The 25,370-nt window shown below is 49.5% G+C and overlaps 2 protein-coding genes across 2 annotated transcripts in view; one reads left to right on the top strand and one right to left on the bottom strand.

Moving 5' to 3' along the window:
• SETD1B (SET domain containing 1B, histone lysine methyltransferase) overlaps window positions 1-16,747 on the top strand; it is a 55,400-nt gene extending 38,653 nt beyond the window's left edge. Inside the window, exons 9-18 of the mRNA XM_072880110.1 lie at window positions 487-574; window positions 1,497-1,714; window positions 1,964-2,105; window positions 2,836-3,297; window positions 5,115-6,671; window positions 9,063-9,229; window positions 9,517-9,648; window positions 10,311-10,430; window positions 10,814-10,951; window positions 11,700-16,747. Coding sequence (XP_072736211.1) covers window positions 487-574; window positions 1,497-1,714; window positions 1,964-2,105; window positions 2,836-3,297; window positions 5,115-6,671; window positions 9,063-9,229; window positions 9,517-9,648; window positions 10,311-10,430; window positions 10,814-10,951; window positions 11,700-11,873 — 3,198 coding nt within the window. The 3' untranslated portion in view covers window positions 11,874-16,747. The remainder of the gene's footprint in view (window positions 1-486; window positions 575-1,496; window positions 1,715-1,963; window positions 2,106-2,835; window positions 3,298-5,114; window positions 6,672-9,062; window positions 9,230-9,516; window positions 9,649-10,310; window positions 10,431-10,813; window positions 10,952-11,699) is intronic.
• Window positions 16,748-18,406: 1,659 nt separating this feature from the next.
• Window positions 18,407-21,842, bottom strand: HPD (4-hydroxyphenylpyruvate dioxygenase). The gene is made up of 9 exons (XM_072879998.1): window positions 21,636-21,842; window positions 21,416-21,505; window positions 21,193-21,296; window positions 20,952-21,029; window positions 20,624-20,786; window positions 20,210-20,281; window positions 19,358-19,480; window positions 19,096-19,212; window positions 18,407-18,938 (listed from the first exon to the last, which is right to left on the bottom strand). Exons 1-9 carry the CDS (start codon window positions 21,714-21,716, stop codon window positions 18,828-18,830), a joined length of 939 nt encoding a protein of 312 aa, XP_072736099.1. The 5' UTR covers window positions 21,717-21,842; the 3' UTR covers window positions 18,407-18,827.
• Window positions 21,843-25,370: the final 3,528 nt, after the last annotated feature.

Raw genomic sequence — 25,370 nt, 5'->3', positions numbered from 1 at the left:
AAAAAAAAGTATCTTAATAAAGGGGGGAGGGAAGGCGGGGAAGGGTAGAGGGCTTCCCTGAAATTAGGATTTTGAATGCACAGAAGGTGCAAGTAAAGGTTTGGGATGAGAGATTCTGCAGTTTTCATTTAGACTAAAACTTGCTTTGAGGTTCTTTAAGATGTTATAGGCTTTGGCTCTCTTTCTCTTCTGCTACATCTTGGACACATGCATTTGTCAAGAGTTTTCTCTATCATCTTCAAAGTACCTGGTGATGACATGCACCATGCTGGTACCCAGAGTGTTTTGATGCAAATTGAAGGGGTAGAATTTAATTCACAGTGAAATTCTGTTTGCAAGCAAATAAAGGGATCAAGAGCTGGGGAAGTGGCCCTTGGTTTCTGGGTGTAAGTCACCATGGCAAAGTAAAGCAGTAGCAATTTGCTTAAGAAGTTGATTTCTGCTGTTTCTAAACTTTTAGAAATGCTAATTGTGTCTTTTGTTCAGGTGAAAAGAAAGGAGCCACCTGAAGCTGCCTCAGCAGGAGATCAGAAGAGAATCCGGCCTTCTACTTCTGTTGATGATGAAGATGAAGGTTTGCAAAGCACATTTGTTTGAAACACAAGAGCAGATGCAAACCACATGCAAGCTGAATTCTTTTAAACTTCACAGCAGTGTGCTCACTTACAGTTAGACACAGAGTCAACGATCTGAGCCAAAACCCTGGTTCTCACAGAACTCTGATCAGCTGGGAGATGTCTCCTCTGGATTCAGTTATCTTAAATTCACTGGCGGGAAATTTAAGACCCACATTTTATGAATAACTCATAACCTGTTTTAGTTCTGCTGATGCAGAGCTGGTCACCCAGTAGAGGGAGCTCAGATGAGTTCATGGACTGTTCCAGGGGCATGCTTGCAGCTCACTGGGTATGTTGTGGGAGAAAGCACGTGAGAGACAGTTTGCCCTGCCTTTGATTTTAAAAACAAAACAAAGTTATTTGCCAGAAAAACCTATTTGAAAATATTTTAACATTTTTTTCCTGGAAGCAGGAAGAGTAGAGATAAGACAAAGCTTTGAATATCCTTTGTTTTGCATAAAAAAGTGGGTTCAGGTTAGTTGTGCCATAAAGTTCATTCAGACTAACAACTGGTTTTGAAGCCAAAGTACAGAAGCAGGGTTTTGTAAAGCACTTAAGTAAAACAAAAAGGCATTAAATTCAGCTTACCTGTTCTGATCTCAGTCATGCCATGCCTCCTAGCTGCTCTGCCTATAGCTTGTCAGCTTTGGCCACCTGCATTTCGCTATCCTTGGCATTTCAACACCCTGCACCGAGTCTCGCCCTCACTTGCACTGTGAAATTAGTAAGCCCCTGTAAGCGTGGGGACTCAGATACCACATGGGCACATTGCTCCTAACTTTGATCTTCCCAAAGAAAAAGTTTCCATTATGTAGTCAACTCTTTCCCTCCCTTGCCAAGGTATTTGATGGCAATTTCCTCCTTGTTTTTGCTTGCCAGAGTCGGAGAGGGACAGGGATGCTTCCGATACAACATCTGACCTGTCAAAGAAGGATGCAGAAGCAGTGGGGCTGAGGCGGCGACCAGCAAGGCCACTGGAGCTTGACAGTGAGGGAGAAGAGGGAGATGAGACATCAGGGAAAGAGGAAGAGTCCTCCTCAGAGAAGGAAGAGGAGCAGGAAGAAGAGGGAGGCTTGGTGAAAGCAGCACCTGGCAAGGTGTGTTGGTTTGTGATTGCAGTTTTGAATGCTGTCATTAAAAGAGGGCCTAGTAATTACAGATGCCAAAGTTACCTTCTCTAGAAGATGAGCGCTCCTGTTAGGGTCTGTCCTAAGAGGACTTCTGTAAGATTATTCCCTCTTCAGGTTCTCTGATCAGCGTCCCTGAGAGTTGCTGGTGGTTACTACAGTGATAGCCAGGTCTCAGAGTCAGACACTGTTCATTTTTGGCAATGCTTTCTTGCAAAGGAGGAAGAGGAGGATGAGGAGGAGGATGAAGATGACGATGAGGATGAAGATGATGAAGATGATGATGAGGATGAAGATGATGAGGAAGAGGAGACAGGCATAGACACAAGTGACAAGGAGGAGGAGCAGGACTCCGAGGAGGGTAAGCAGTTCCACCAGAAGCAGCAGGAGTAGCCTTCAGGTCCGGTGTGGTCTCCCTTTTGCACTTGTGAGCTGATTTTTTTTTACTTGTGCACCTTCTTTCACTGAAGGACAGTTTTATACAAGATAATGCATACAGGTATTTTTAATTGTTACCTGTGAGGCTTCCATGATCCCTCAGTCTGTGGGTCCCTTTGCTCTCCAGCCCCTGAGTGATCTCAGCTCAACTTGACAGCAGGGCAGAGGTCTTAAAGCCAGCTAAAGTTTATGGTTGTTTTATGAAATGTGTGTGGCTGGGAGAAGGGACCACATTTCAAACAGGGGTGATTTAGCTGCTAATAACTTTCTGTCCTATCAATCAGTTCCTGCTCTGGAAGGTGGTAGTTTCCACATTTTAAAGCTGTGTGTGAAGGCAGCAGAAAATCTTAGTGCAACTCCAGTAAAGAGGCAATTCTCCAGGAGACCCACGTGGGCAGGGTGCCAGGCAGCGCTAGCTCTGCGGCTCATGGAACTGTCTGTTGTATGGTGATTGTTGTAAGCATCCAAATACATGGTTTATAAGTCTCTGCAAAAATAAACAAACTGGGAGGTGACTCGTTCAAACCCCCACACTGCTGTTGATGCTGTTTTCACACTGTTACAGTGTGGAAGTGATATTTTCTTCTGTAGTAGACCCTGATTGTTTAATGAAGTCAGAAAGCGGAACTAATGGTAATTTGTTCTTCTCGTAGATGTAGCAAGTCCCTCATCTTCCAAGGCTGAAGCTGAATCATCTGATGAAAGTGAGGACTCCTCTGAATTTGAGTCAAGTTCAGACTCAGATGATGAAGATGAGGATGAGGATGATGAAGAGGAGGAGGAGGAGGAAGAGGAGGAGGTGGTGGCTGAAGGTCAAGACAGAGAAGCCATGGTTGCTGAGACAGAGCATGAACTTGCTGGTCATGAGCTTCCTGATGATGAGAGGGAGACTATTTTGGAGCTGTATCCTGTGGATGACTACATGGATGCAACAGGCTTGGGACTCGCAGAGCCAGCTTTGGCAGTGAAAGATGAAGGCATGGAAGAAATCAAGGCAGGGGAAAGTGAGTGTGGTGAAGTCCCAGAGGCATCTATTGCTGCTGAAACACTGAAACACTTGGTTATGGAAAGAGACCAGGAGACAAAGCTTGCGCTGTCTCCCATCTGTAGGCCAGGTATGCCCTTCCATGTGGTTTGGCATTTTTTACCACATTTCTAAGTACAGTATTCTCACCACATCCGATATGTATGGTTTTGTATTTTCCTTGTTCTCTTTCTTCCTCCAGTCTTGGCTCTAGGCTAGGGGTTATCTGTACTGGGAAAGAGGTCTGTGCTGAACTTTCCTTCCTAGTAGGGAGCTCTACACAAGCCATCTGCTACTAAAAATACTGTGGTTATTGTATCCAGAATCTTATCCTGGGCCAGTTTAGTTAGTGTCCTACAGGAACTGAACAGTTGTCATCGTCTGAGGGTGACTGATTGGATGGTGTGGTGGCTGAAGCTCAAGATAGAAAAGCCATGGCTGCTAAAACAGAACAGGAATCTGTGCTTAATGAGTCACTACTGGCTCTTTTTGGTTTTAATACTGAAGCAGTATGTGACTGGGAAGCTATAAGGGGCATATGAGTGGAGTCTCAGAATTGTATCTGGTTCCTGATATTATTATTTGTGGGGTTTTTTTTTACTTAGTCCTTTCAAATGAGTGATACTCCCTAGTTTTCTGGAAGAAGGAAATGTTCTTCATTCAATACAGAGTTGTATTTAACCCAAATAAATTAGAAACCTTTTACTAAAACAGTAGTGAGATGCATAAAGGTTGACAAATTCTGCAGCTAGCGGGGAATTAAAAAGTTAAAAACTGGAACCAACAGGGAGAGCACATCTAGTGTGGCCTGCGGTGTGAGCCTTGGGCAGGACAGGTGTCTGAGGACTGGGCAGTATTTTGCCACTTGGAGAGCTGGAAATCCAGTCCCTGCACAGGCTATCACTCCTTGGCTGCCACAAAATCTGAAAGATGTAAAGAGGCAAAATGTTAAACTGGGTAGGGGAAAGAAGAACCTGTTTTGCACAGATCCTTTCTAGAACAGGTCACTGTCCAGAAAAGACATAAATCTGGAGACCTGTGCATTTGGGCACCTTAACATGTGGAATGAGTGAGCTTTACAGGTAAACTGTGGGAACAAGCTCAAGCTGCAGCATTCTCTTGTGCAGCCCAGCCTGGTCGTACAGGAGTTACAGGGATCAGACCCTCCTCCAGCAACTCTTCAGTTTGTTCAGCACAAATGGGGAATGCTTCCCTTCCAACTCTCCAGGCATTTTCACCTCCTTTTGCTCTCTCACTTGAAAATGTTATTTTGAGCTGCCTAACAAGATTCACTGTTGATTCCTTTTGGCCCTGGCCCTAAGGGGGTAAATAAACTCTAGACAAATGAGCCTGCTGCAGAGAGCGCAGCATATAAATTGCCTCATTGATACCATCTGAGTGTCTCCTCATTCATTACAAGGGCTTCCCGTTTCCTTCATGTGTTGCTCAAGAGTGTTACACTCCTCCCTTCACTGCTCCCTCCTTGGAGAGCTGAGGGTGCTTCTTGGCCTTGCAATTAGTTTACCTTCCCACATTAGAAAAGCTGATAGCTTGGGGCTCTGACAGCTCTCCACCAAAGTCCTCGCCCCACAATCCACTAATTCTTTTTATGTCTGTGCAAAAGGTGGTCAGGGGTTTTGAAAGCAGAAAACCTTTGTTCTGGCCTGTGTAGCAGCTAATCCTCAAATTAATAGTGCGTTTTTTTAATGGTCCATTAGGGATGTCTGTGGTAGCATCTAATTACTCCACACTCTGTGCCTCCAAAATGTAAAGCATTGAAGTTTTTAAAGCCTCCCAGTGGAATTGAGCTGTTCTGTAATTGCAGCATCTTAAACATGCCTTTACTGGCAAGTGGCAAGTAACCGAGTGGAAGCAAAGCTACTGATTCTCCTCTTTTCCCCCTTTCAGAGGAAGAGTCCGAACCCGCTACCATGCTGGAGCCAGAGGTACAGGAAGGTCCGAAGCCTGCATCTCAAGATGAGGAGGAGGCGCTCTGTCTCTCAACTCCAGTGGGAGTCTTTGGAGAACCTCTGCCCAATAAAAGCAGCTTCTTTAGCAAGTCTGATGACAGCAGCTTAGAAGCTCGTGTTAAAACAAAACTGCCCTTGGCAGCGGAGGAGGATGACCGGCTGCCTCGCACGCCTGGACGGGAGGTGATGATCCAGTCAGAGACTGATACTCTTTTGCTTCCAGCCCACAAGGTGCCATCCTCCATGCTTCCCTTACCATCAACTCCTGGTAAAGAAGAATCTTTAGTCCCTCCAGAAAAGTTCCCTGAACAATTAATGGTGACCAAAACATCTGTGGAAGAGGAGATTCCTAGGACTCCTGGGCGGGACATTTTAGCCAAGTCTTCACACCCCCTTGCAAAGTCACAAAGCACGGACACTGTTCCAGCCACGCCAGGAAGCGATGCTCCTCTTACAGGAAGCAGCTTGACCCTCAGTTCCCCTCAAGTCCCAGGGAGCCCCTTTTCCTACCCATCCCAATCTCCTGGCATTAACAGTGGCATTCCTCGGACTCCTGGGAGAGATTTCAATTTCACGCCTACTTTCCCAGAGGCTGGTGCTACCATTCCTTGCCTTCTGTCTGGCAAGAAACAGTCAGAGGATGAGTTAGATGAGAAACCCTTTAAAGAGCCTCTTGGTGCTTCCCTGACGATCAACATGAACAGTGTTCCTTCCCCTATCCCCTTTGCCAGCCCCCCACAAGCAGATTTCCACACAGACATGGGTTTGCCACCTGATGAGCCAATACCTGTAGCATCCCTGCCATGCATGCATGGAGATGGAAGAATGCCCATTGAGGAACGCAAGGCAGAAGTTAAATCTGTTTTGCTCTCACCAGAAGTACCCACTGGTGCTTCTATTCTTCCTCCCCCGCCACCACCTTCTGTTCTTCCCAAAAGGAGGCCAGGTCGGCCAAAACGGTCACCACCTTCTGTCCTCTCGTTGGATGTGTACTCGGGCAAAACCACAGAACCTCCTCCTGTGCCAGTGGCCTTGGTGGAAAGTGCTGTGGGCAAAGAGCTATTGAGTGGACATCCTGATGCTTTCTATGGACTGAAAGACCCTGAAGCCGTCACCCTGGACTTCAGGAATGACGGTTTCCACGAGAAAATAGCAGCTGAGACAGTTGCAGAGAAACTGCCATTTAAGGAACTGGAGAACCAGTGGAATGAAGACTTCAAGGAAGAAGAAGCTCACGTGAAACCTAAAAGACAGTGGCGAAGGCAGAAGAAGGCACCTGAGGACCTCCCAGCGATTCCTTCCCCTGAGTATTCCCCACCCCGGCCTCAGTTCAGGCCACGCTCTGAGTTTGAGGAGATGACCATTTTGTATGATATTTGGAACGGAGGCATAGATGAGGAAGATATCAAATTCATGTGTATCACATATGACCGCTTGTTACAGCAGGACAATGGTATGGACTGGCTCAATGACACCCTGTGGGTATTCCATCCTTATATCCTTTCTCACTGGCGCTCTGCGTTACACAACACGTGTAAGATGCACTAGATGGTCATTGTGTAGGACTTGTAATGCAAAAGACTGTTTGTTGGCGGAAGAAGCATTTGCTTACTAGAATAGCAATTGCTTATATCAGCAGGGAATTTTAGACCATTTTATTCCCTGAAGCTGCAATACAAAAATACTGCAGAAGTGGCTGTTCTTCCTGCATTTTCAATCTAGGACTGCAGGGAAAATCCATATGCACTTCTTCTGGGGAGATTTCCTTGCTAGTTTGAGAAGCTTCTGTCTGCATTTAAACCAGACTTTTTTTTCAGCTTGCCTGTGGAATTTCTAGTCTGCATGTATAGGGCTTTAACTTGGGGCTAAAACTTGCTGTAAAAATAATCTCACCATCTGTGCCCAAAATGATGAGTTAGTGGTGCTAGCAGCTTTAACTTGCTTTGATTTTGAAATACTAATAAAAGCAATGGTTTCTAAGCGGCACATAAGGGACAGGCGCAGCCCCAAGCTGGATGGGGGAATGTACTGCTAGTGCTGTAGCGAGGAGTGCTTGTAGCACTGGCTGGTGCTGGTGAGGCAGAGTCTGGCCCCATCCCCTCCCTCCCTTCCCATGATCTGGTAATCAGCAGCATAGGCCATAGCTTTGAATCTTTGGGAGCGTTTTTGGGACACACAAGCTGTCTCAGAAGAAGGCTCTACATGTGTACAAGCCACCAGTAGTGATGCCCAGAACAGAGCCTAAAAGGCTGTGTTCTCATAACCTGAGAACTCTCTAGTAATGTTTTTAGGAAGGATGTATGGATTTATATGTTAAAGATGACAAATGCACCACCTCATGTTTTGCTAGAGATTGTGTGGAGTTAAATTATCTCATCCCTTACTCGCTGCAAGACAGGAAAGCAAAAGCAAAAAAGCCCAAACCACTTAAAATAGTCAGTGATATGATACTAACAGAAAGCAAATGGAGCTCAGTGCTGAGCTGTGCATTTTTATCCTTTCTTTGCATCTCAAAGGGCAACGTGTAAGATTAAATTTATAATTTTCTGCCTTTACATACCAGTGCAATAGTCTTGAAATAGATTTATTTAATTGTTTAAAGGAAATGTTCTAGAAGGATGATTAAATGTATCATCCCCAGTAATTCACAGTCTGTGCCTGCCCCATTTGGGGAAGCAGTTTCAAAAGCAATCCAGTTTCAAGGCAGGAGTAATTGGCCCCGCAGTGGTGGGGGACCACAGCTAGCGAAAGGCAGAACGGGATGGCTGAGAGTAGGGCTTGCCTGTGACCGTGTTTGCGTTTGGCAACTTACATAGTGGAAATATTTGAAATCTGTTTCCCTGTTGATAAGGATTATTGTAACAGCAAATTTACAGTCACTTTTTAAACCATTTAAAAATCATCTGCAGCCAGTGGTCGGTTCATCCTGTGCTACACTGCACGATAGGTGTGAAAGTACCTGCAGGGTTCACCTGCTTTGCAGCGAGCTCACACCTCAGCACTCTGATTTCAAGGCCATTGCTTCTTGGTTTTTATGGTCCCTCTGCTTCAATTTTCTGATGTTAAGGATACGTTATGACTCACAGGGAGCATTTTTGGGTAGATCTCAGTCGTCGTAGGCTTCACGGCTGTATTTTTGGGGTGAGCTTCCGTTAGTACAGCTCCACTGTCCTTCCTGAAGCCAAAGACCTGAAGGTGCCTTCTGCCTGCTCAATGCAGTGCCTCTTTGCCAGGCCAGCTGAAGGTTTTCTTGACTGATCAGGACAGTGGGGTTTGAAACATCTGCACAGGGTCTTACCCTTCCCATCAGGGTCTGAAAAAGCTGATTTACTGAGGCTGGTGAGAGCAGCATCTCTCTCCAAGCCCTTTGGGCTGAGGAGTGTCTCTTGCCCATCTGTGCTGCTTCTAGCCCTAGTCGGTGTGGATGATTGCTGCTGTGAGATCAGTGCGGTGTCTTCAGGGCTTGGGGTGGCTGCAGGGAGTTTCTGGAGGTAGAACAAAAGCGTGTCACTCAGAACAGAGAAAATGGTAGATCCAGATGGCTGGGCAGCTGCTGTCTGTGTACATAATGGGTGCTGTGGGGAAATCCTTTCTCAAACAGGTTTCACTTGACAGCTTAACCTTTTTATGTTTAAATTTTCATTATCTCTTTACTTTAGTTTACCAAAGCATGCAGCTGAGAAGGAAAGACTATGCTTAGTTTTCCTGTAGGCATGCGGGCTTCAGTGATTTTTTTTTTAATTTATTTTTCAACAATATTGTTGTTTTTTGCAACCCCCCTCAAACCTTCCTAATTTTCCAAGCTCCTGGCATTAGCTCCATGTGCCTGTAGCAAATTTTGTCTGATACCCACCGATGGCTGTGTTTCTCCTTAACTTCTTTCCACCTACTAGCTTTTCTACCCCCAAGAAAAAGAAGCGGGATGATGGGATGCGGGAGCACGTGACGGGCTGTGCACGAAGTGAAGGCTATTACAAAATTGATAAGAAGGACAAACTTAAATACCTCAACAATAGCCGAGCTTTTGCAGAGGAGCCTCCAGCTGACACACAGGTGAGGACATGTCCTCTGCTGACTGCTGGGGTGTAAATGGGATTTGGTTTTATACGGTGTCACGCACAGCGGATGCTTCCTGCCTCTTAGCAAAGAGGGAGGTGAAGCTGTTGCTATGCCTGTATTGAGTTGGTCGTCCGGGAGCTGCTAGGGAGGTGTTAGTGTTTGATGTGGGATGTTTTAGGAGGCTGCGTGTTCTGTGGTGATGTGTTGTAGCACAAGGGGTTGCTCAGAGGGAGGGTGCTGGGTCCGTTGGGTCAGCTTTGATCACCCATTTGTCCTCTCAGGGTATGAGCATCCCTGCCCAACCTCATGCTTCCACCCGGGCTGGCTCTGAGAGGCGGTCAGAGCAACGCAGGCTCCTCTCCTCCTTCACTGGTAGCTGTGACAGTGACCTGCTCAAGTTCAACCAGCTCAAGGTAGGTCACCCTGTGGATTGCTGCTTTGCACAGGGACTGGTTGGGAGCAGCCTGAGGCCAGGGCAGGGGACCTCCTGCCAGGTTGGTCTCACCTTGGTGAAGGCCATCTCAGCGTTGGGCACCGCTGTGTGTGCCAGAGGATTGAATGGTACCTGGCTCTCCTATGCTTTCGTGTAATACAACTTGATACAACGATACAACTTAACACAATGTGTAATACAAATAATTTACCTAAAGAAATAGGAACAGAGCAGTCACAGGGAAAACATGACACTTACAGTCCAGTGTGCTCACTTGTGAGAAGCAGAGACATGAGCTGGCTGATAAATGGCTATAAATAAGTATATGATGATTACAGAGCTTGAGCCCTAGTCAGAACCATCAGGGTTATGCAGAACAGAGACCAATGGCCTCAAAGGGTCTGTTCTCCCCAGTGTGTGGTCAGTGGTAGAAACCCAAGTACTGCAACTCTGTGGGACCTCCCATGACCTCTCTCCTGCCTTCCTGTCACCACAAGACAGAAGGAAACTAAATCAGGTTGAAGTACCCCAGCGCTGCTTGTGGCTTGGAGCGTGCTGTGGATGCTCGACCCAGGGAGGCCTTTCCCTTTCTGTGCTGTGGCTAATTCAGGGTTGGGGTTTTGGGGTGTTTTCTTCATGCAGTTCCGGAAGAAAAAACTAAAATTCTGCAAGAGCCACATTCATGACTGGGGCCTTTTTGCTATGGAGCCCATTGCAGCTGATGAGATGGTGATTGAATACGTGGGTCAGAACATCAGGCAGGTAAGCTGGGCTATGGGTGAAATCTGAGCAAAAACCAGCCCTGAAAGAAGTGCTTGAGTATGAGAGCGGGGGTTGGAGTCCCTGCTGTAAGGTGTTAGCTACATGAGCTAGGCAGAGGTTGGCATATGGTTTGGGTGTAGAAGGGTGGGATATTCAACAACCCATAGAAACTAAGCACTGAAATCCTTAGGACGTAAGCTCTCAAGAAGCCCATCCTGAACTTCTGGTTTTCAGTTTTCAGTTAGGTCTGTGTTCCCTTGGGGTGTTTGAGATCATATATCTGTTCAGTGGCACAAGCACAGCTCAGGTGAGCGTTGTGTAGATCTCTTCTCACAGATCACTTCTGCGGTGTGTCCTGACACTACACATGGGGTTTTCTGTAGGTCATTGCTGACATGCGTGAAAAGCGATACGAGGATGAAGGCATTGGAAGCAGTTACATGTTCAGAGTCGATCATGACACCATCATCGATGCTACAAAATGTGGAAACTTTGCCAGGTTTATTAATCACAGCTGCAATGTAAGTATCATGTTTTTGCATATAATTGTACTCTGACATACTGATAAACCCCTTGAGTCCTTACTAACTTTGATTGGGGCCATGTTCAGAAGTAGCAGGGGGTCACAGGGTTATGATTAAATGTTAATGAGCTGCAGCAGATCAAAGTAGAGTCTAAACTAGCGTAAAGAGATTTGAGAGACCTGAGAAATGAAACATGCAGCGAGACAGAGTGCACTCAGAATCCTCCTGACTGTGTTGGGGGACCTGACGGACACTGTTCCAAACATATCTAACAAATATTTCCTTAAAACAAACCAAATTTTAGCATCGTTAGTCTGTGGGAACAGTCTCCTTCTAGTGTCCACATGGGAAAAATATTCTCTGCCCCAGCACGTAGAGAAGCTGCTTTCCCCTCTGTTCTGTGCTGCAGTCTACACTCAAAGACTTGGCTGCCTGACCAAATTATTAGGCATTAGTTGAGCTGCTCTTAGCCTGTGACAAACTTGGTGGAGCATCATCCAGGTTCTTTTGCACCACAAATGATGAGAATGTGGATATTTTTGAGGAGCACAAGGAGGGCTGCTCTGTTTTCTGGCTTCATGCCACCTTCTCTCAGCTTCCCCTGGGCCCAGGCTCTGGAAGCGTGGCTGAGGCTGTCCAGGGAAAGGACTGCCCTGCTCTATTTTAGCTTGGAATAATTGCGTGGAGGCTGGGAAACCATGGCCATTGGGACCCTAAATCATTAAGTGTTCTGTCACCGTTGCAGCCAAATTGTTACGCTAAAGTGATCACGGTGGAGTCTCAAAAGAAGATCGTCATCTACTCCAAACAGCACATCAATGTGAATGAGGAAATTACCTATGACTACAAGTTTCCAATTGAGGATGTAAAAATCCCATGTCTATGTGGCTCTGAGAACTGCAGGGGAACCCTGAACTGAACTCGAGGTTTCTCGTCACACTTGCACCTTCGGCCATGTCAAAACTGTGGTAACCAGGTGTGGTTGCACTTTGCCAAAAAAAGAGGGGAAAAAAGAAAAAAAGGAAGAAAAAAAATTAAAAAGAAAAAAATTAAAAAAAAAAAAGAGAGGAAAAAAGAGAAGAAAAAAACCAAGTAAGTTTCGCACTTCTGCCAGGATCACGAATGAAAGCAAAAAGCGCACATGCTTACGAGGACTGTTCATGTTTCAGGTGCTCTTTCCTTTTCAGATCCAACACGCACACAAAAAGGTGACTACCATTTTGTGGCATGGTCTATCCAAACACTAGCTTCTCTGTTCAGTCCCTACATTAATGCTCCATAATGGGATAATGGTACCTTTTTTTTTAATTGTTGTTATAAACCTTCATCTTTTCATAAATGCTGCTACCTTTTTCTCATCAGTTTTGTTGGTTGAAAAAGACATTCAACGTTTAAATGTGAAGCAGAGACTGAAAATGCCATATAGGGTTTGTTGGGAGCTTGATTGGCTGAAATTGCACAGATTTCTCAGAGTAAGCTGTAAATAAATGTAAGGTTGATGTTACAGAGCAAGCCAGAGGCTTGAGGGTGTGTGAATGGGTGTGTGCATGTCCTTGGGTGCGTGTATGTATGGAGATGTGTCCGCAACGAGACTATAGGTGAACTGTCCTGCCTTTTCGTTAGGGATGAGCCTGAACAAGTCCCCTAAGCCAGATGCCCCGGGGAAGAGTCAGGTCAGCCGCAGACCTCAACTTAGCACCTTGGGCTCGTCTCTAATTTTTATATACCATGCTGGTATATTGGGGGATCAAAACCTCTGCACCCGTACATGAAAAATATTTGGATACCGCAATCACTAGTAAGAAGTCAAGTCAGTTGTGTAGCTCTAGCATTGTTGCACGGCGTGTGGCCTTTGGGGATGCCCATTTCTTGGAGATCGGTTTATCCTGCATGTAAAGAAGGCTGAGGCTGAAATTAAGTGGACAATTCAGCCCGTGTTTACGCTGTAGAAATCTGACCTTCCTTGTAAGCATACACTACAGCCCATGTTTATAACAGGATTTTCTTCCTGTAGATGGGAAGCAGGCTGATGTGTGTCTTGTATTAATTTTTCTCATTTTTGTCTGCATTTCCCTGCCCTACCAGCGTTTTATGTGGAGTATTTACTGTGTCCTTGAACGTGGGAGATGCCTCCTGTGATAGGAGTGAGCTGTGCCGTGCCACTCTCCTCCCTCTGTTACTCAGTAACTTGCCCTGGGGTCCCATCCCTCCAGTAAGAACATGGTAAAAGTGTCCCCGAAAACGGGCTGCAGGAGCAATCCTGTCCTCCCCCATCTACAGCATGAAAATGAATGCTTCTTTAAATTTGGAAGGCATATTTTGAAATTATTTTTTGATATATTTTGTCCTTGTAGATGAGCTGAGGTGAAGGTTGCAGTTCTTCGAGAGGTTCCATTTAAAAATGGGGCAAAACACCAAAGAAATACTTCTTTGGATGTGATCTGGAAATGTTACATGACCGTTCAGGTATAGACAGGATCACTTTTTCAACTTGCATTGAATTTCTCCTGCTTTAAAAGTAGAGATTAGTTGTACTAAAACCTTTTTAATTGGCTTATAAGGGGAAGTTGCAATGTCATTATGAAATGGGAAGATTATCTGCATAACTAAACATCTTCTCCCCACAGAACAAATTGCACAGCTGTATTCTTGTAGCCTTCTAAAATCAGTGATAATTGCTATATGACCACAGCTCCATGATCAGGGGTTACAACCTTGCAAAAGAGTTTCCTGGAAGTTTTTTCAGCTGTTACGTGGAGTTGCCAGGCCTACACTGCAGAGCGGAGCTTGTAATGTAGGTTAGACCTCTGCATCTGAATTTCTTCTTCACAGAAAAGGCCTGAAAGAACAGGAGCACACAGATTGCTACAAGCTGCCTTAATACTGCCTGTATTTCTGTCTGAGGGCGAGGAAATTGTCGCTGAGATTGGACAGTCCATAGTCTCATCTCTGTTTCTGTTTTGTTTTTGTTTTGTTGTTTCCCCCCCTCTTTATAAATCTCTCCAGCAATTGGGTAATGGTGACCCAGAACCTAAAATTATGAGAAGCACAACTAGTTTCTGTCATTGAACGTTGGCTGTAACTGCAGCGATGGCAGGAGCATTTGGGAGTTAAATCAGCTGCTCAATTTTTTTTTTTTTTTAAATAAGGTTCATCTTGTTGTGTTGACGCTCCAGTTGGCATCTCTACAGCTTGGCCTTTTGCTTTCAAAGCTTTGGAAATGCACAGAAGTTTCCTGTGTCTCAGAACTGAAGCCCCTGCGTGTGGCAGTTCTGCCGATGTCCTTGGCCTTCTTCCTCTCTGGTCCATCAAACCAGTGCATTAACAGTGGTTTTGTGGGGGAGAAGACACCCCAAATGGCCCAGCCCCTAAGTATCTGCTGACAGTTTTGTATTTCCCAGTGTATCTGTGTGCTCTGGACGGGATTAGCCCCTGCAGTTTGCCTTAATCTTTGTTGAGGAGAGGTGGGGAGGCAAGTCACAGTCTTCTGAAATGAGACATACAGGTTGAGTTCCTTCACCGCATTTTTAGGAGCACCAAAGGGATTTGGGTGCCGAAGACCATGAGCACCTAAATCACTTGGGTACTTCTGAAACTGCCCATAACCCATCCCTTTTTAGGATCCCAGACAAATAACATGAGTTTTTGGAAGAGCTGAGCTCCCAGTAGCCCCCCAAGAGGAAACGGAGCTGTTGGACCCGCAGCACTTCTGAAGAATCGTGTTAGTCTGGTCTCAAAGCCAAACCTGAGGCTTCTCTTTTCTTCCCTGTAAATCTTGGTTCACAGTCTTCCCTGTACAGCTTCTGTCTCGGGCTGCAGAGCTGCCCCGTCCCCTGAAACAGTGTGTTTTATGGTGAGGATTATAAGCCTGATTTAGTGATTTCTATGAGCTGCCGCAGTTGCCTGTGGCTGCCCTGTCCCTGCAAGCTGGCAGGGTCTGATTGGGGCAGGGGAGCCCTGCAGCCACGGGCGTGGTTTTGGAGGGCAGCCCCATGGAGATGCCTTTCTAATCCCTCCCGGGTACTTTGGCTTGTTACTTGGAAAGGGGTGAGATGAGAGGAGAAAGGCAGAAGGTGTGCGATTCACACGCCAGCCTGGATCGGACGCAGCATTTGCCTCCGATGGTCAGCATAGGCGCCCTGACACCCCGTGGAAATAGTGGCAAGGACTAAAAAGAAACCTTACCAGCGCGTGCTCCTTTACAGAGAGATTTACTGAAGTAGTTTTGTTCGCTGAAAAGCCTGCACCCAATTTATTTTCACTTAAATTGAAACCTAAGACAAAAAAGAGACATTGACTGTGCTCCCTGCAAAATTGTATCTCGCTTTAGTATCTTGCTAGGTGAAATGACCCCAGAGAATAGTGCAAAATTTTGGAAACTTAACTTAAATCTTCAGTTTTCCAACATGAAGAAGCTGGCTTGAGTTCAGGGTGCAGATGCCTCCGCAGTTGGTGTTTCTAGGAAGCGTGTTCTGTGCTTGCAAATCCCACCTCCTGCTGCCCAACACCTTCATTTATCTGTTCGGTTCACGCCCCTGTTTGCAATTCCAGGTTGGTCCCAATAAGTGGTCTGTGACTATCAGGGGTCTGGGAGGGGAAGGGGCTCATCTTGCAGATATTTATATTGTATAGAGCAGCTTATTTCTACAAGAAAAAAAAAAAACAACAAAACATTTTTAAACTCCGACAAAGTATACAGTAGTTTCAGTTCCGGTTTTTGTGACCTTTTTCAGGGATCATTTCAGTGCATTTCTGTATAAAATAAAAATTTAAGGAAAAAAGGATTTTGAAGTATAAAAAAATGCATCTTCTGTACATAGGCAAACTCAAGAATCTTCTCTTCAAACACTGTTTCTTGTAGAAACATGTTGAAATTTTTTTGCTGATTTCTTTGTACTTCAAGAGCATGTAAATAATTTATTAAAAGTGACTATTGTAATTTGGAGTTCTTTTTAAACAGATTCCAGCTCTAAATCATGTTGAGGAGATGGGGAGGAAGAAGGACTAAGTATAGCAAAGGAGCTGGTGGCATTTACAGCTTGTGTCAAGCTTTGTATAATGTAAATTCTGTATAAATATGTTTTTTGTCAAATAAATAGATGGAATTAGAAGCATTAAGAAACTGAAGACAAAAAATTGCCAAGTCAAGGCGGCTTCTTTTTTTCCCCCCCTCAGTCTGAAACCTAATGTGCAAAATCTATTTATTTCAAGCGAGGAAATGTGTACAGTCTAATAGACAACCTAAAATGTATTTAAGCGAGTTTGCAACTGGATTTTTTCAATTTAATATTTGTTTGTTTTTATGAGTTTCCTCCTTAATTGCCACTGTAGTATTTGTCCAAGTGAAAAGAAACACATCGTAACGGACACTCTAAAACAAATGGGCAGTTTTAAAAGCAAAATGGAAGAATACCCGGCTCCCAATCCTTGCAGTTTTCTGGTTCTATAAACAGGTTGTTTTAATTCACAGTGTGAAAATAAAGGGCCTCCTTTAAAAGGAGGCAGGTAAAATGGTTTGCAATAAATGAAAAAAAAATCTTATTTTTTTTAAGTTCCTTAAAAAAACAACTCTGCTTTGAAGATTTAGGATTTCTGCTTTTTCTTTTGTTAAGCAAATTTATAAATTTAGGGATGTTTTGTGCATATAGAATCTGTCACCAGTATGTATCTTGTTTTGAAGAAAGTGTTTTTGTTGTGGATGTGTCATGCTGTATATATTTGTTCATATTTTTGTGAATTGAATACTATGTACCATTGTATTATAGTAACTTTTATAAAGCAAACCATAAATATACTGACTTTTCTTACAGAAAAATTATGTTGTGCTTAATGTATAGCCAGGGCAGCTTTTTGCTCTCAGACCTGTGCTGGGAACCCTGAGAACTCAAGGAACCAGATCCAGAAAAAGCGCAGTCCAAAGAACTGATTTTCAGCAAAGTTTACTTGAAAATATTAATTCTGGTGAGCAGAAAATGACTTTAAGCAACATTATATTGCATGAAAGAAATATGTGAGTGATTTAAGTTTACAAACTTAAAGAAAATTTTCTTAGTATTAAAAATCCTTACAACCCTTAAGAGCCGAAGCACAGCCAGGCGCTGGCCCCCCTGCCACGGTGCTGGCTGTCCCTAACCCGTCCAACCTCAGTGGTGCTGCCCGGGCAGGTGAGGGGTCCCTGCTCCTGCAGCCTCTGCCCTGGATTTTTGAATTCACTTTTTTTTTTTTTCCAACTTTACGGAGGCGAAAGCCCTTAACCTACGAAGCAAGGTGTTAGTGTTGCTGGTTTGGGTGATGCTGTAAGGCTGTTGGGGCCAGAGGCCCTTTGGTTTCTTTTTTTTTAAATGAGTTTATTCAAATCTGAAATGAATTCTGTTACCTGTGGTTTACAGGAGGGGGGAGCCGGGGTAGCCACTGAGGTTTGATGTGGTTGAAAGCACAGCCTGGAGCCGGCCATGTGCCCCCCACCCTCCCTCGCTGGAGGCTGCTGCTGCTGTGAATGTGGTGGTGGTCAAAGTGGCTTCTCTGAGCTTTAGAAAAAGAGATACCTGGAGCAGAGACGAATGGAGTGCCTGATGGAGGAGGAAATGGAAGAGACAGGAGAGAAGCCTGGGCTGTAGGTGACTTCCTAGCTCAGTTCTCGGCTTCTATAGCTGACCACGGCGGCTGAAGGGATGGGGATGCAGGACAGCCAGGATGCAGGGTGCTCGCAGGGCTGGCACAGGGCAGAAGGCAGCAGGGCTCAGCCTGGAGGGTGGCTGGATGGGGCAGGGGCTTGGGCTGATGGAAGGACTCGTGTCCGAGGGGCCCGTCCTGAGCCAAGGGCTCGGCAGGGTCTTTGGCTGCTCGGGGTTTGAGCAGCTTCGATGCTGGGAAACTTGGGGAGCAGCGGTGGGTGCACCGGGGCTTTGGAGGGCAGATGTGCAACAGCAGGGAGACCTGGGGACACCAGAGGCCCTGAGATGTTCTTCAGCAGTTGTGTACCAAGGTCTGCGGACTCCTCAGGGAGTGTTCGACCTGCAGCCACAGCGAACATGGGGTAGACGGGCTCCAGCCCCAACATGTTAACTTACCAGGCACTCGAGCTGTGACAGAAAAGGTTTTTATTGTGTCGGTGGGGAAAGTTCCCTGGCAAAGGACAGCGACAACACCAGACTGATGCCCAGAGGGGACTTTGCACATGCAGCCAGGATCTGAGCCAAGGAATCGCTGCCAATGCCAGCAATTACTTCTTGAAACACGGGAGAAACCCCAACCCTTCATTAATTCAGGAATTTACAGGTATTAGAGCAAGACTCTGTTGCCTTGGGAAGGCTGAAATACATAAATTCGATTAAGTCTCATTCCAGAATGTTGTAGCTACTCTAAAACTATGTGTTTAATCTCAGCAAATTCAAATTCAAGATTGAGTCTAAAAGCAATTAAATTAAAATCTTACAAAATTAGATGCACGGAGAGGCAAACGCCTCCAAGCTTTCCTCTCCCAGCTTCCTGCGTAGCTAAAATTAACAGAAAACTTTGGATAGACTAAATTTAAGCACTCCCAGTTGTTTCTTCTGTCTTCCTCAGTAGCTGTGTGTCTTTGGCACGTGCCTTAAATCTGCCCTTTGTTAAGAATTAGGTAGTTTGGATCAGATTAAACTGCTTTTTAAGAGCATGTTTGCTATTTCCCGCGCTCCCTCTCCCAAGAAGTCACTGGAGGGCAGCGCCAGGGCTGGGTCAGGGTAGGTGTTGAGTCCTTTTACGTCTCCAACTTGGCAGCAGCTTCCCTGGGTTTATGACACTTAGGTCTGGGCTATTTACCAAAACATCGGCTGTTTCCCGGTTCATTTGTGAATCAGCTCGTTAGGGCAAGGGCAGCGTTTTCTGCCATCCTCTAGATGCGCTTGGTCTCTCCATTGGGCTCCAGGATGGTCAGGTTTCCTCTTGCGTCTTGATCCATTTCTATTGCTTCAAACAGAGACTTGAAGTTCCCAGCGCCGAAGCCCTGTGGAGACGACAACGTTACAGACTGCGGGGACGGGCAGCAGGTTCGTCAGCTCGGAAGCGGCTGGGAAAGAGCAGCACCGAGAGCTGGCTGGGTGACAGCACTTGATGGCCCTGAGGTCTCAAAGCCATGATCATTGTGAAATCCTCAAACCAACCTGGTGGTTATGCCGCTGGATGACCTCCAGAAAGACTGTGGGTCTGTCTTGAACTGGTTTGGTGAAGATCTGGAGCAAGTAGCCTTTCTCATCAAAATCCACCAGGATTTTCAGTTCCTGGAGAAAAGAAACAGGACGACAGTTCAAAGACCCCCAGAGGAGCAAGGGGATCCCTCTGCATCACCCTCATCCCTGCAAAACACTTTGGGGAGCTGGTCCAGCCCTGGGCAAACCTTTTCCCTCTCAGGCCGGTCTGACTCACCGCCAGCTTGTCGATGTTCTCCTTCACTTTGATTTTGGCAGTTTTCAGCCTCTCCCGCAGCATCTGGTAGTAGCTGGATGGCACGTCCATGAACTGCACGCCCCGCTGCTTCAGGTTGGTGATCTGCAAGGCAAGGGAGACCCTGGCGTGGGTCGGGCTTGAGGCTCGGTTGTGGAGCAGTTTGTGCCAAGAGCATGGCCCCGGATGGACAGCGTTGGGAGGCAGAGTGATATTTTCCCATGACATTGGCCAACCTCGTGCATGGGGACCTGTCCCGCCCTCTCGCTTTGGGCACCAGGAACAGGAGGACCCAAGATCCCTCTCCAGGAAATGCAGAGAGCTGGCCACCGTGCAAGGATGCTTCATCCCACCCTGACTCCCCGATACCTCTGGAGGCCCTTTGGTCTGGAGGGGAGCCCAAACCCAAGTGCTCAACAGCAGCTGAACTCAATCCAGACCAGCATCTGCTCCAGGCAAAGGTGGGTGATGTGCTATGGTGGCTCAGCCCAGCAGCCCCAGCGGCCCAAGCTCCCCACCAGCCTCCCCACCAAGCCACCCCACCAAGCCTCCCTGCAGACCCCAATTGCTTTAAGCTGGAGGGATGGGCATCTGCCAGCAGCTCGCAGGTGCAGGCAGGTCCCTTTCCAGCGTCTTGCTGGAATTAACTAATCCTGGTTGTAAGACAACCACGGCACAAAGCCCGCTCAGCCTGCCCGTGTCCTCATACCCCAAGCGGGGTCATAGTCCACCACCGCCCTGTGATGAGGACCATGCCCGGCAGGACAAGGCGGAGGTGGAGCGGTGCCGGGGCAGGACGGGCCAGAGCAGGGAGCTGCCTGGGGCTGCACTCACTGCCGAGATGATGTCGGAGGTGTTCAGCGCGATGTGCTGGACTCCAGCCCCTCCGTAATAGTCGATATATTCCTACAGGGAAAAAATGTCACTGCGTTAGTGACGGCGCAGCTACAGCGTGCAAAGGGCTGGGCGTGGGCTTAAAAACATGAAAGCAAAATCAGCTCAGGGACACCACAAAATGCAAAAAGGCACTATCGGTGAGATCGGGGTAAACCGGCTCTGTCCCAGCGGCTGCCTCAGGGTTTGACAGCCCTTGGCAGACCTGAGCAGAGCCAGGGCTGCTTTCCAGCAGCCACCCCAGCACAACGCGTCTGCGCCGGCTCTAAATCACTGACCCCTTGGTCCCTTTTCCTTCACCAAAGCCCTGCTCGAGGCGGTGGCAGCCTGATGGATCCACTGGTGCCCGCTCACCTGGATCTGGGATTTCTTCTTGCCGAGCGCCGGCTCGTTGATGGGCATCTTAATGGTCTCTTCATAGTTGGTGACGACAATGGAGCGCAGGGCGCTGAACTCGGTGTGCAGCTGCTTGTCATCCACCGACCAGAAGCGGTGGAAGAGCAGGTTCTTCTGGTACCTGCCCAGGCCACAAAGGGCACGATCAAGTCCCTTGCTCCAGCCCCGCACTAACGAAGCTCTGCTCTGGCTTAATTAGCCTCAGCTGCAACTCTCAGAAGCGGTGAGACCAGCAGAGCGGTGCTGCTGCTCCATCCCACCTACTGGCAGCCCTCCCCACTCTTACCAGTCCGCCACTGGGACCATCTGGAGGTCGGGCTGGTTCCCCACGACATGGTCGACGAAGTTGAGCTTGGCACTCGGTCTGCAGGGGGAAGCCGGGGGTGGCTCTCAGCTGGGCGCAGGGACACCCCACAGCGCAGGGGGCTCGGGGGCGAGGCAGTGGGGACCTGTCCATCTCCTTGGTGGGACATCCCACCGGCGCACGGTGGCAAAGAACCGGGCAGGACCCTATGGAAAGTACTCACAACTTTGGCAGCAGGGGGTCCTTGAAGAGGGGTGGGTGGTACCCAGGTAGGAAGAGGCCCTTGTAGTTGAGCTTTTCTACCAAGGTGTGGGTGGTGTCACCGTACTGCGAGAGGGGGGAAAGTGGTTGCATGGTGGCCCCGTTTTCTCAGGGACCTCGCAGGTCCAGCCTGCTCCCACAGACCCTGCTCTGGTGTGGGGGCTTACAGCTGCCCTGCCACTTACCGTCTGGATCACCGCAAACTTCACCTTCCCGAATTTGTCCTCCTCCACCCAGGGCTCCTTCACCACCACGGCTCCACGCTCCTTGGCTTTCTGGGCAGAAGGAGAGAGACCCCCTCCTGCTGCAGCTCCCTCAGGCTGGGGGGAGACGTCCCCAGGCCCTTCCCCACCTCCCCTTGCTGTTTCGGGGTGCCATGCAGGAGGGAGCAGAGGGGCTGCCTACCTGCACGATGAAGTCGCAGTCCTCCACTTCAAAGGCGATGTCCTTCACCCCATCACCGTGCTTCACCAGGTGCTCCCCCATCTCTGCCCGGAGCAAGAGCAGCCACAGGCATGAGCAGAGGCGCTTTGCTCTGCCGCGGCCCTTTCCCACTCCATCTCCCCGTGGTACCTACCCTCATTCCCTGGGTTGAGAGCGGACGAGAGAACAAACACGATCTGGTGAGGAAGAGGAGGACAGCTGAGGGATGGAGACGTGGCAGTGCCCCTAGGCTGGGGCAGATACACTGCAGGTGCGGAGTTTAATGGTGCAAACCGGTTTCGGCAGCACCCGCACACCTGACACCACCTTGTCTCCCCCCGACCTCCACCCCGGCGGCGGCACCTCTGCAAGTTGCTTCAGCCGCTTTACCTTGTCCTGCTTGATGGCGTGTGAGACCACCTCCCTGCTGCCGGTTTCCAGCCCCCGGTACGCCAGCTCCTCGAACCCCAGCTTGTTGCAGTAGTAGGATGCAGCCTGCGGGCACACGAGAGCCGCCTCGGGTGAAGCCGTGGTGCCGGTGGCCCCCGGTTCCCGCGGGGCTTCCCCTGGCGAGGGCAGTGCCAACAGCCCGTGGGGAACCGCCACCACGGTGTGTGCAAGTCATGCGTGTGCATGAGTGTGCAAGTGCGTGTGCAGGGAGCAGCCAAGCTTTTCTGCTTCCCTCCAGTAGCCTGGGAGGAGCAAGCAGAGGTGAGAAGGGGCCCATATTGGGGAAAAAAATCCCCAAACTCAGTGGGAAGCACTGCCTCCAGAGCCCTCCTGCACCCAACACGGCCAGGGACAGGCAGGGCACAGCGGGCGCAGGGCTGGGCAGCAGGCAGGGAGCTGCCACCGAGGGGTAAACGTTTCTGCCTGTCTCCTGTTCGTCTGCGAGGCTGTGTGAAAAGCCCCTCAGGTTTGAAGCAGAGGGATTTTAACTCGCCAGCGGCCTTTTAGCAGCGAGTGATGGAGAGCAGCTACCATTACGCCCTATTGCTCTGCAGGCTGGTGACCACGGCTCAAGCCGTGCCGGGTGTCCTGGTTTGCATTTTCCGGGCCCTCCCGCACACACCCCCAGGCAGCCGCCCCTCACCTTGCGCAAGGGCCCCCAAGGCCATTGGCTGAGGCCATGCCGATGGGCACAGGCACTGAGCCAGGGACGAGCTTTGGGATGCCGGCACGGCCCCTACCCGGTGGGCTGCTGGGACGAACCACCCCCCCGGCAGCCAATAACCAGAGTGGCCGCCCTGTCCCAGCGTGGCGGGTGCCCACCCGGCCGGCCGCAGCCTCTCACCTGCTTGGCATTGCCGACCCAGAAGGTGATGGAGTGGAAATGGATGAAGCGGCCTCGCAGGGGCTAAAGGGAAGGGGAAAACAGGGCTGAGAGCCACCGCCGCAGCCTTTCCTGCAGCGCTGCTCGTCTCTAGAGCAGGGAGAAGCGGTGGCCGTGACCCTGCAAATGCCTCTCTGGTGAATGCGTCTGAATTAACCGGGTGAAATCCCAGCTGCTGCCCCGAAACAGCGATTTTCCAAAGTGCTTTACAGTCAGGTGCCGCAGGATCCTGCTCTGCGGGGTGGAAGGTGCAAAGCCCCGGCTCGCCTGGGGCCGTGTCGGTCCTGGTGTTCTCAGTGGTCCCTGCAAGCGGCCCCCCCCGGCACTGGGGCACCATGGCCAGGGCACAACACCCACCCACGAACCTTGCTGTGTTAAAGATTAATTCTGCCCCCAAACGCTCTTACACAACTGCCAGCGCTGGGACAAATTCCCCCTCGCTCTGTTCCCCACCGCCGTCCCGCCGGGGCTGGCTGGACCCAGGCACACTCCTGCCCAGCCTGCGGTGCCGGGCACCTGACCGCAATGTGCACCGGCAGCTTGGAGAGCACAAAAGGTGGTGAATAGGTGCAGCATGTGGAAATAAATGCTGCAACAAATAAGGATTCTGCTTAGGCATCGGGGTTGGCTGGGAAATGCCCATTGTCTCCCATTTGTTGCTCTCCTCCCAAACCAGAAAGAAAAAGGGAAAGAAAAAATTTCCATCATTAGTGGTGATTTACAAGGAGGAACCATGTCCTGTGTGGCCCAGCCAGAGAGCAGTTTTACTTCTGATTTTACCAGGTAATCAAGGAGTAAGGAATGAATATTATTTGCATTAACACAGCTGATGTTTCACACCAGGCAACGGGGCAGGACCGTGGACACGAAACGGCTCTTACCTTTTCTCCCTTGTCTGTGTAAGACGTCTAAAAGAGAGAATCAGAAAAGAGAGATGTTAGCAGTTCAGGAAGGTACCTCAGCCCCCAGAGAGCTCAAATCCAAAGGTCAGTGTATGAGGAACAGCTCTTCTGCATGACTTCCAGCACAGTCACTAAAAAGTCCGAATTCAAGCAAAGATTAAACCCAGTAAAGCTCCCGAGACGTCCCATGCTGTCGAGCCCCAGCCATTTAATTTAATTCCCATTCACTGCCCCTCACCATTTCTGTGACCTGTGATGTGACAGCGGCAAAGAGAGTGGGAGTCCGGGAGGGCATTTAATATAGTGGTGGGACAGGGGAAGCTCCTCCTTGGCTCCACCTTCTCCCACCCCCAACCCAAAGCATTTGCGACCCAGAGATGTGTTTGGTTTGGGCTGGGAACTGCCAGCGTCGGCCTGTGCGTGGCTTTCTGGGGCCGTGTCACCGGGGTCTTTTGCAGTCCTGGCTGTGGCACAGCAGGATTACATGTGGAGGGTGGTGAGCGTGCAAACGTGCAAGCGTGCGAGGCTCTTTGGCGTGGGAGCCTGCTAACCTCACAGCAAAACCTCTCCGGCGCCATGCATGCCGGGGCCATGGTGGGGTGATGCAACCGCGGCAGCACGTTCCCCACAGCCCTCCCGCCTGCCCCTGGGGACGTTCACCCCTTTGCGGGGACATGTTCTATCCCAGCCAGCGCTGAGCCAGGACGGTTTGGCTGCGTGCAGAGTCCCGCCGTGTGCGCGGTGTCTGGGCCTGGGGCCACGCGGTGCCACCTTCAGCTCGGGCGAGCCCAGCGCTGCAGGGGTCCACGAAATGTGGGAGCAGCAGGAGGAGGGGGCAGGAGGCACCCCTCCCTGCCGCGGGGAAACACCGGTGCACAGACACCCCGAGGCTGGGAGCGGTGCCAAGCCGGAGCCACCGGCGGGGCCAGGGAGGACGAGCATGGGGGGCTTGGGTGGGTGTCAGCGGCGCAGGGCTCTGGTGGCGGGGCTGTGTCCCCTGCTGCCACACACCCTGGGGACACAACCCCGTGCCGCTGTGCGCTGCCCCTGCGACTGCGCTGGGGCACAGGCTGGAGGGGGGCCGGCAGCAGGGACAGGGTCACCCATGGCACCATCACAGCTGTATAACCCTATGGTAGCGACACCGCTGTGCCACCACGTGTCACCGTCACAGCCGTGTCACCCCACGGCACCGCCACCACGGTGCCGCTCCCTGGCACCGTCACAGCCGTGTCACCCCACGGCACCGCCACCACGGTGCCGCTCCCTGGCACCGTCACACCTGCACAACCCCACGGCACCGCCACCACGGTGCCGCTCCCTGGCACCGTCACACCTGCACAACCCCACGGCACCGCCACCCCCCGGTCACCCCACGCCGCCACCGCCCCCCCGCTGCTGACCCCGCCCCCGCAGTGCTGACCCCGCCCCCAGTCCCCGCCCCGCGGGCGGTGCTCCCGCGGCCGGCCCCGCCCCGCCGCC

This window comes from Ciconia boyciana, chromosome 15, assembly GCF_034638445.1.
Source record: "Ciconia boyciana chromosome 15, ASM3463844v1, whole genome shotgun sequence".
In the NCBI taxonomy this organism is placed as follows: Eukaryota; Metazoa; Chordata; class Aves; order Ciconiiformes; family Ciconiidae; genus Ciconia; species Ciconia boyciana.
The sequence above is the reverse complement of the archived record's forward strand: the minus strand, read 5'-3'. Positions and strand labels throughout refer to the sequence as shown.

Coding starts and splice junctions, on each gene's coding strand:
- HPD (XM_072879998.1), bottom strand. CDS start 21,716: ATGGGGGAGCACCTGGTGAAGCACGGTGATGGGGTGAAGGACATCGCC. Junction 20,282..20,623: donor AGAAGAAATCCCAGATCCAG/GTGAGCGGGCAC, acceptor TTTTCCCTGTAG/GAATATATCGACTATTACGG. Junction 19,481..20,209: donor CCTCCGACATCATCTCGGCA/GTGAGTGCAGCC, acceptor CTTGCCTTGCAG/ATCACCAACCTGAAGCAGCG.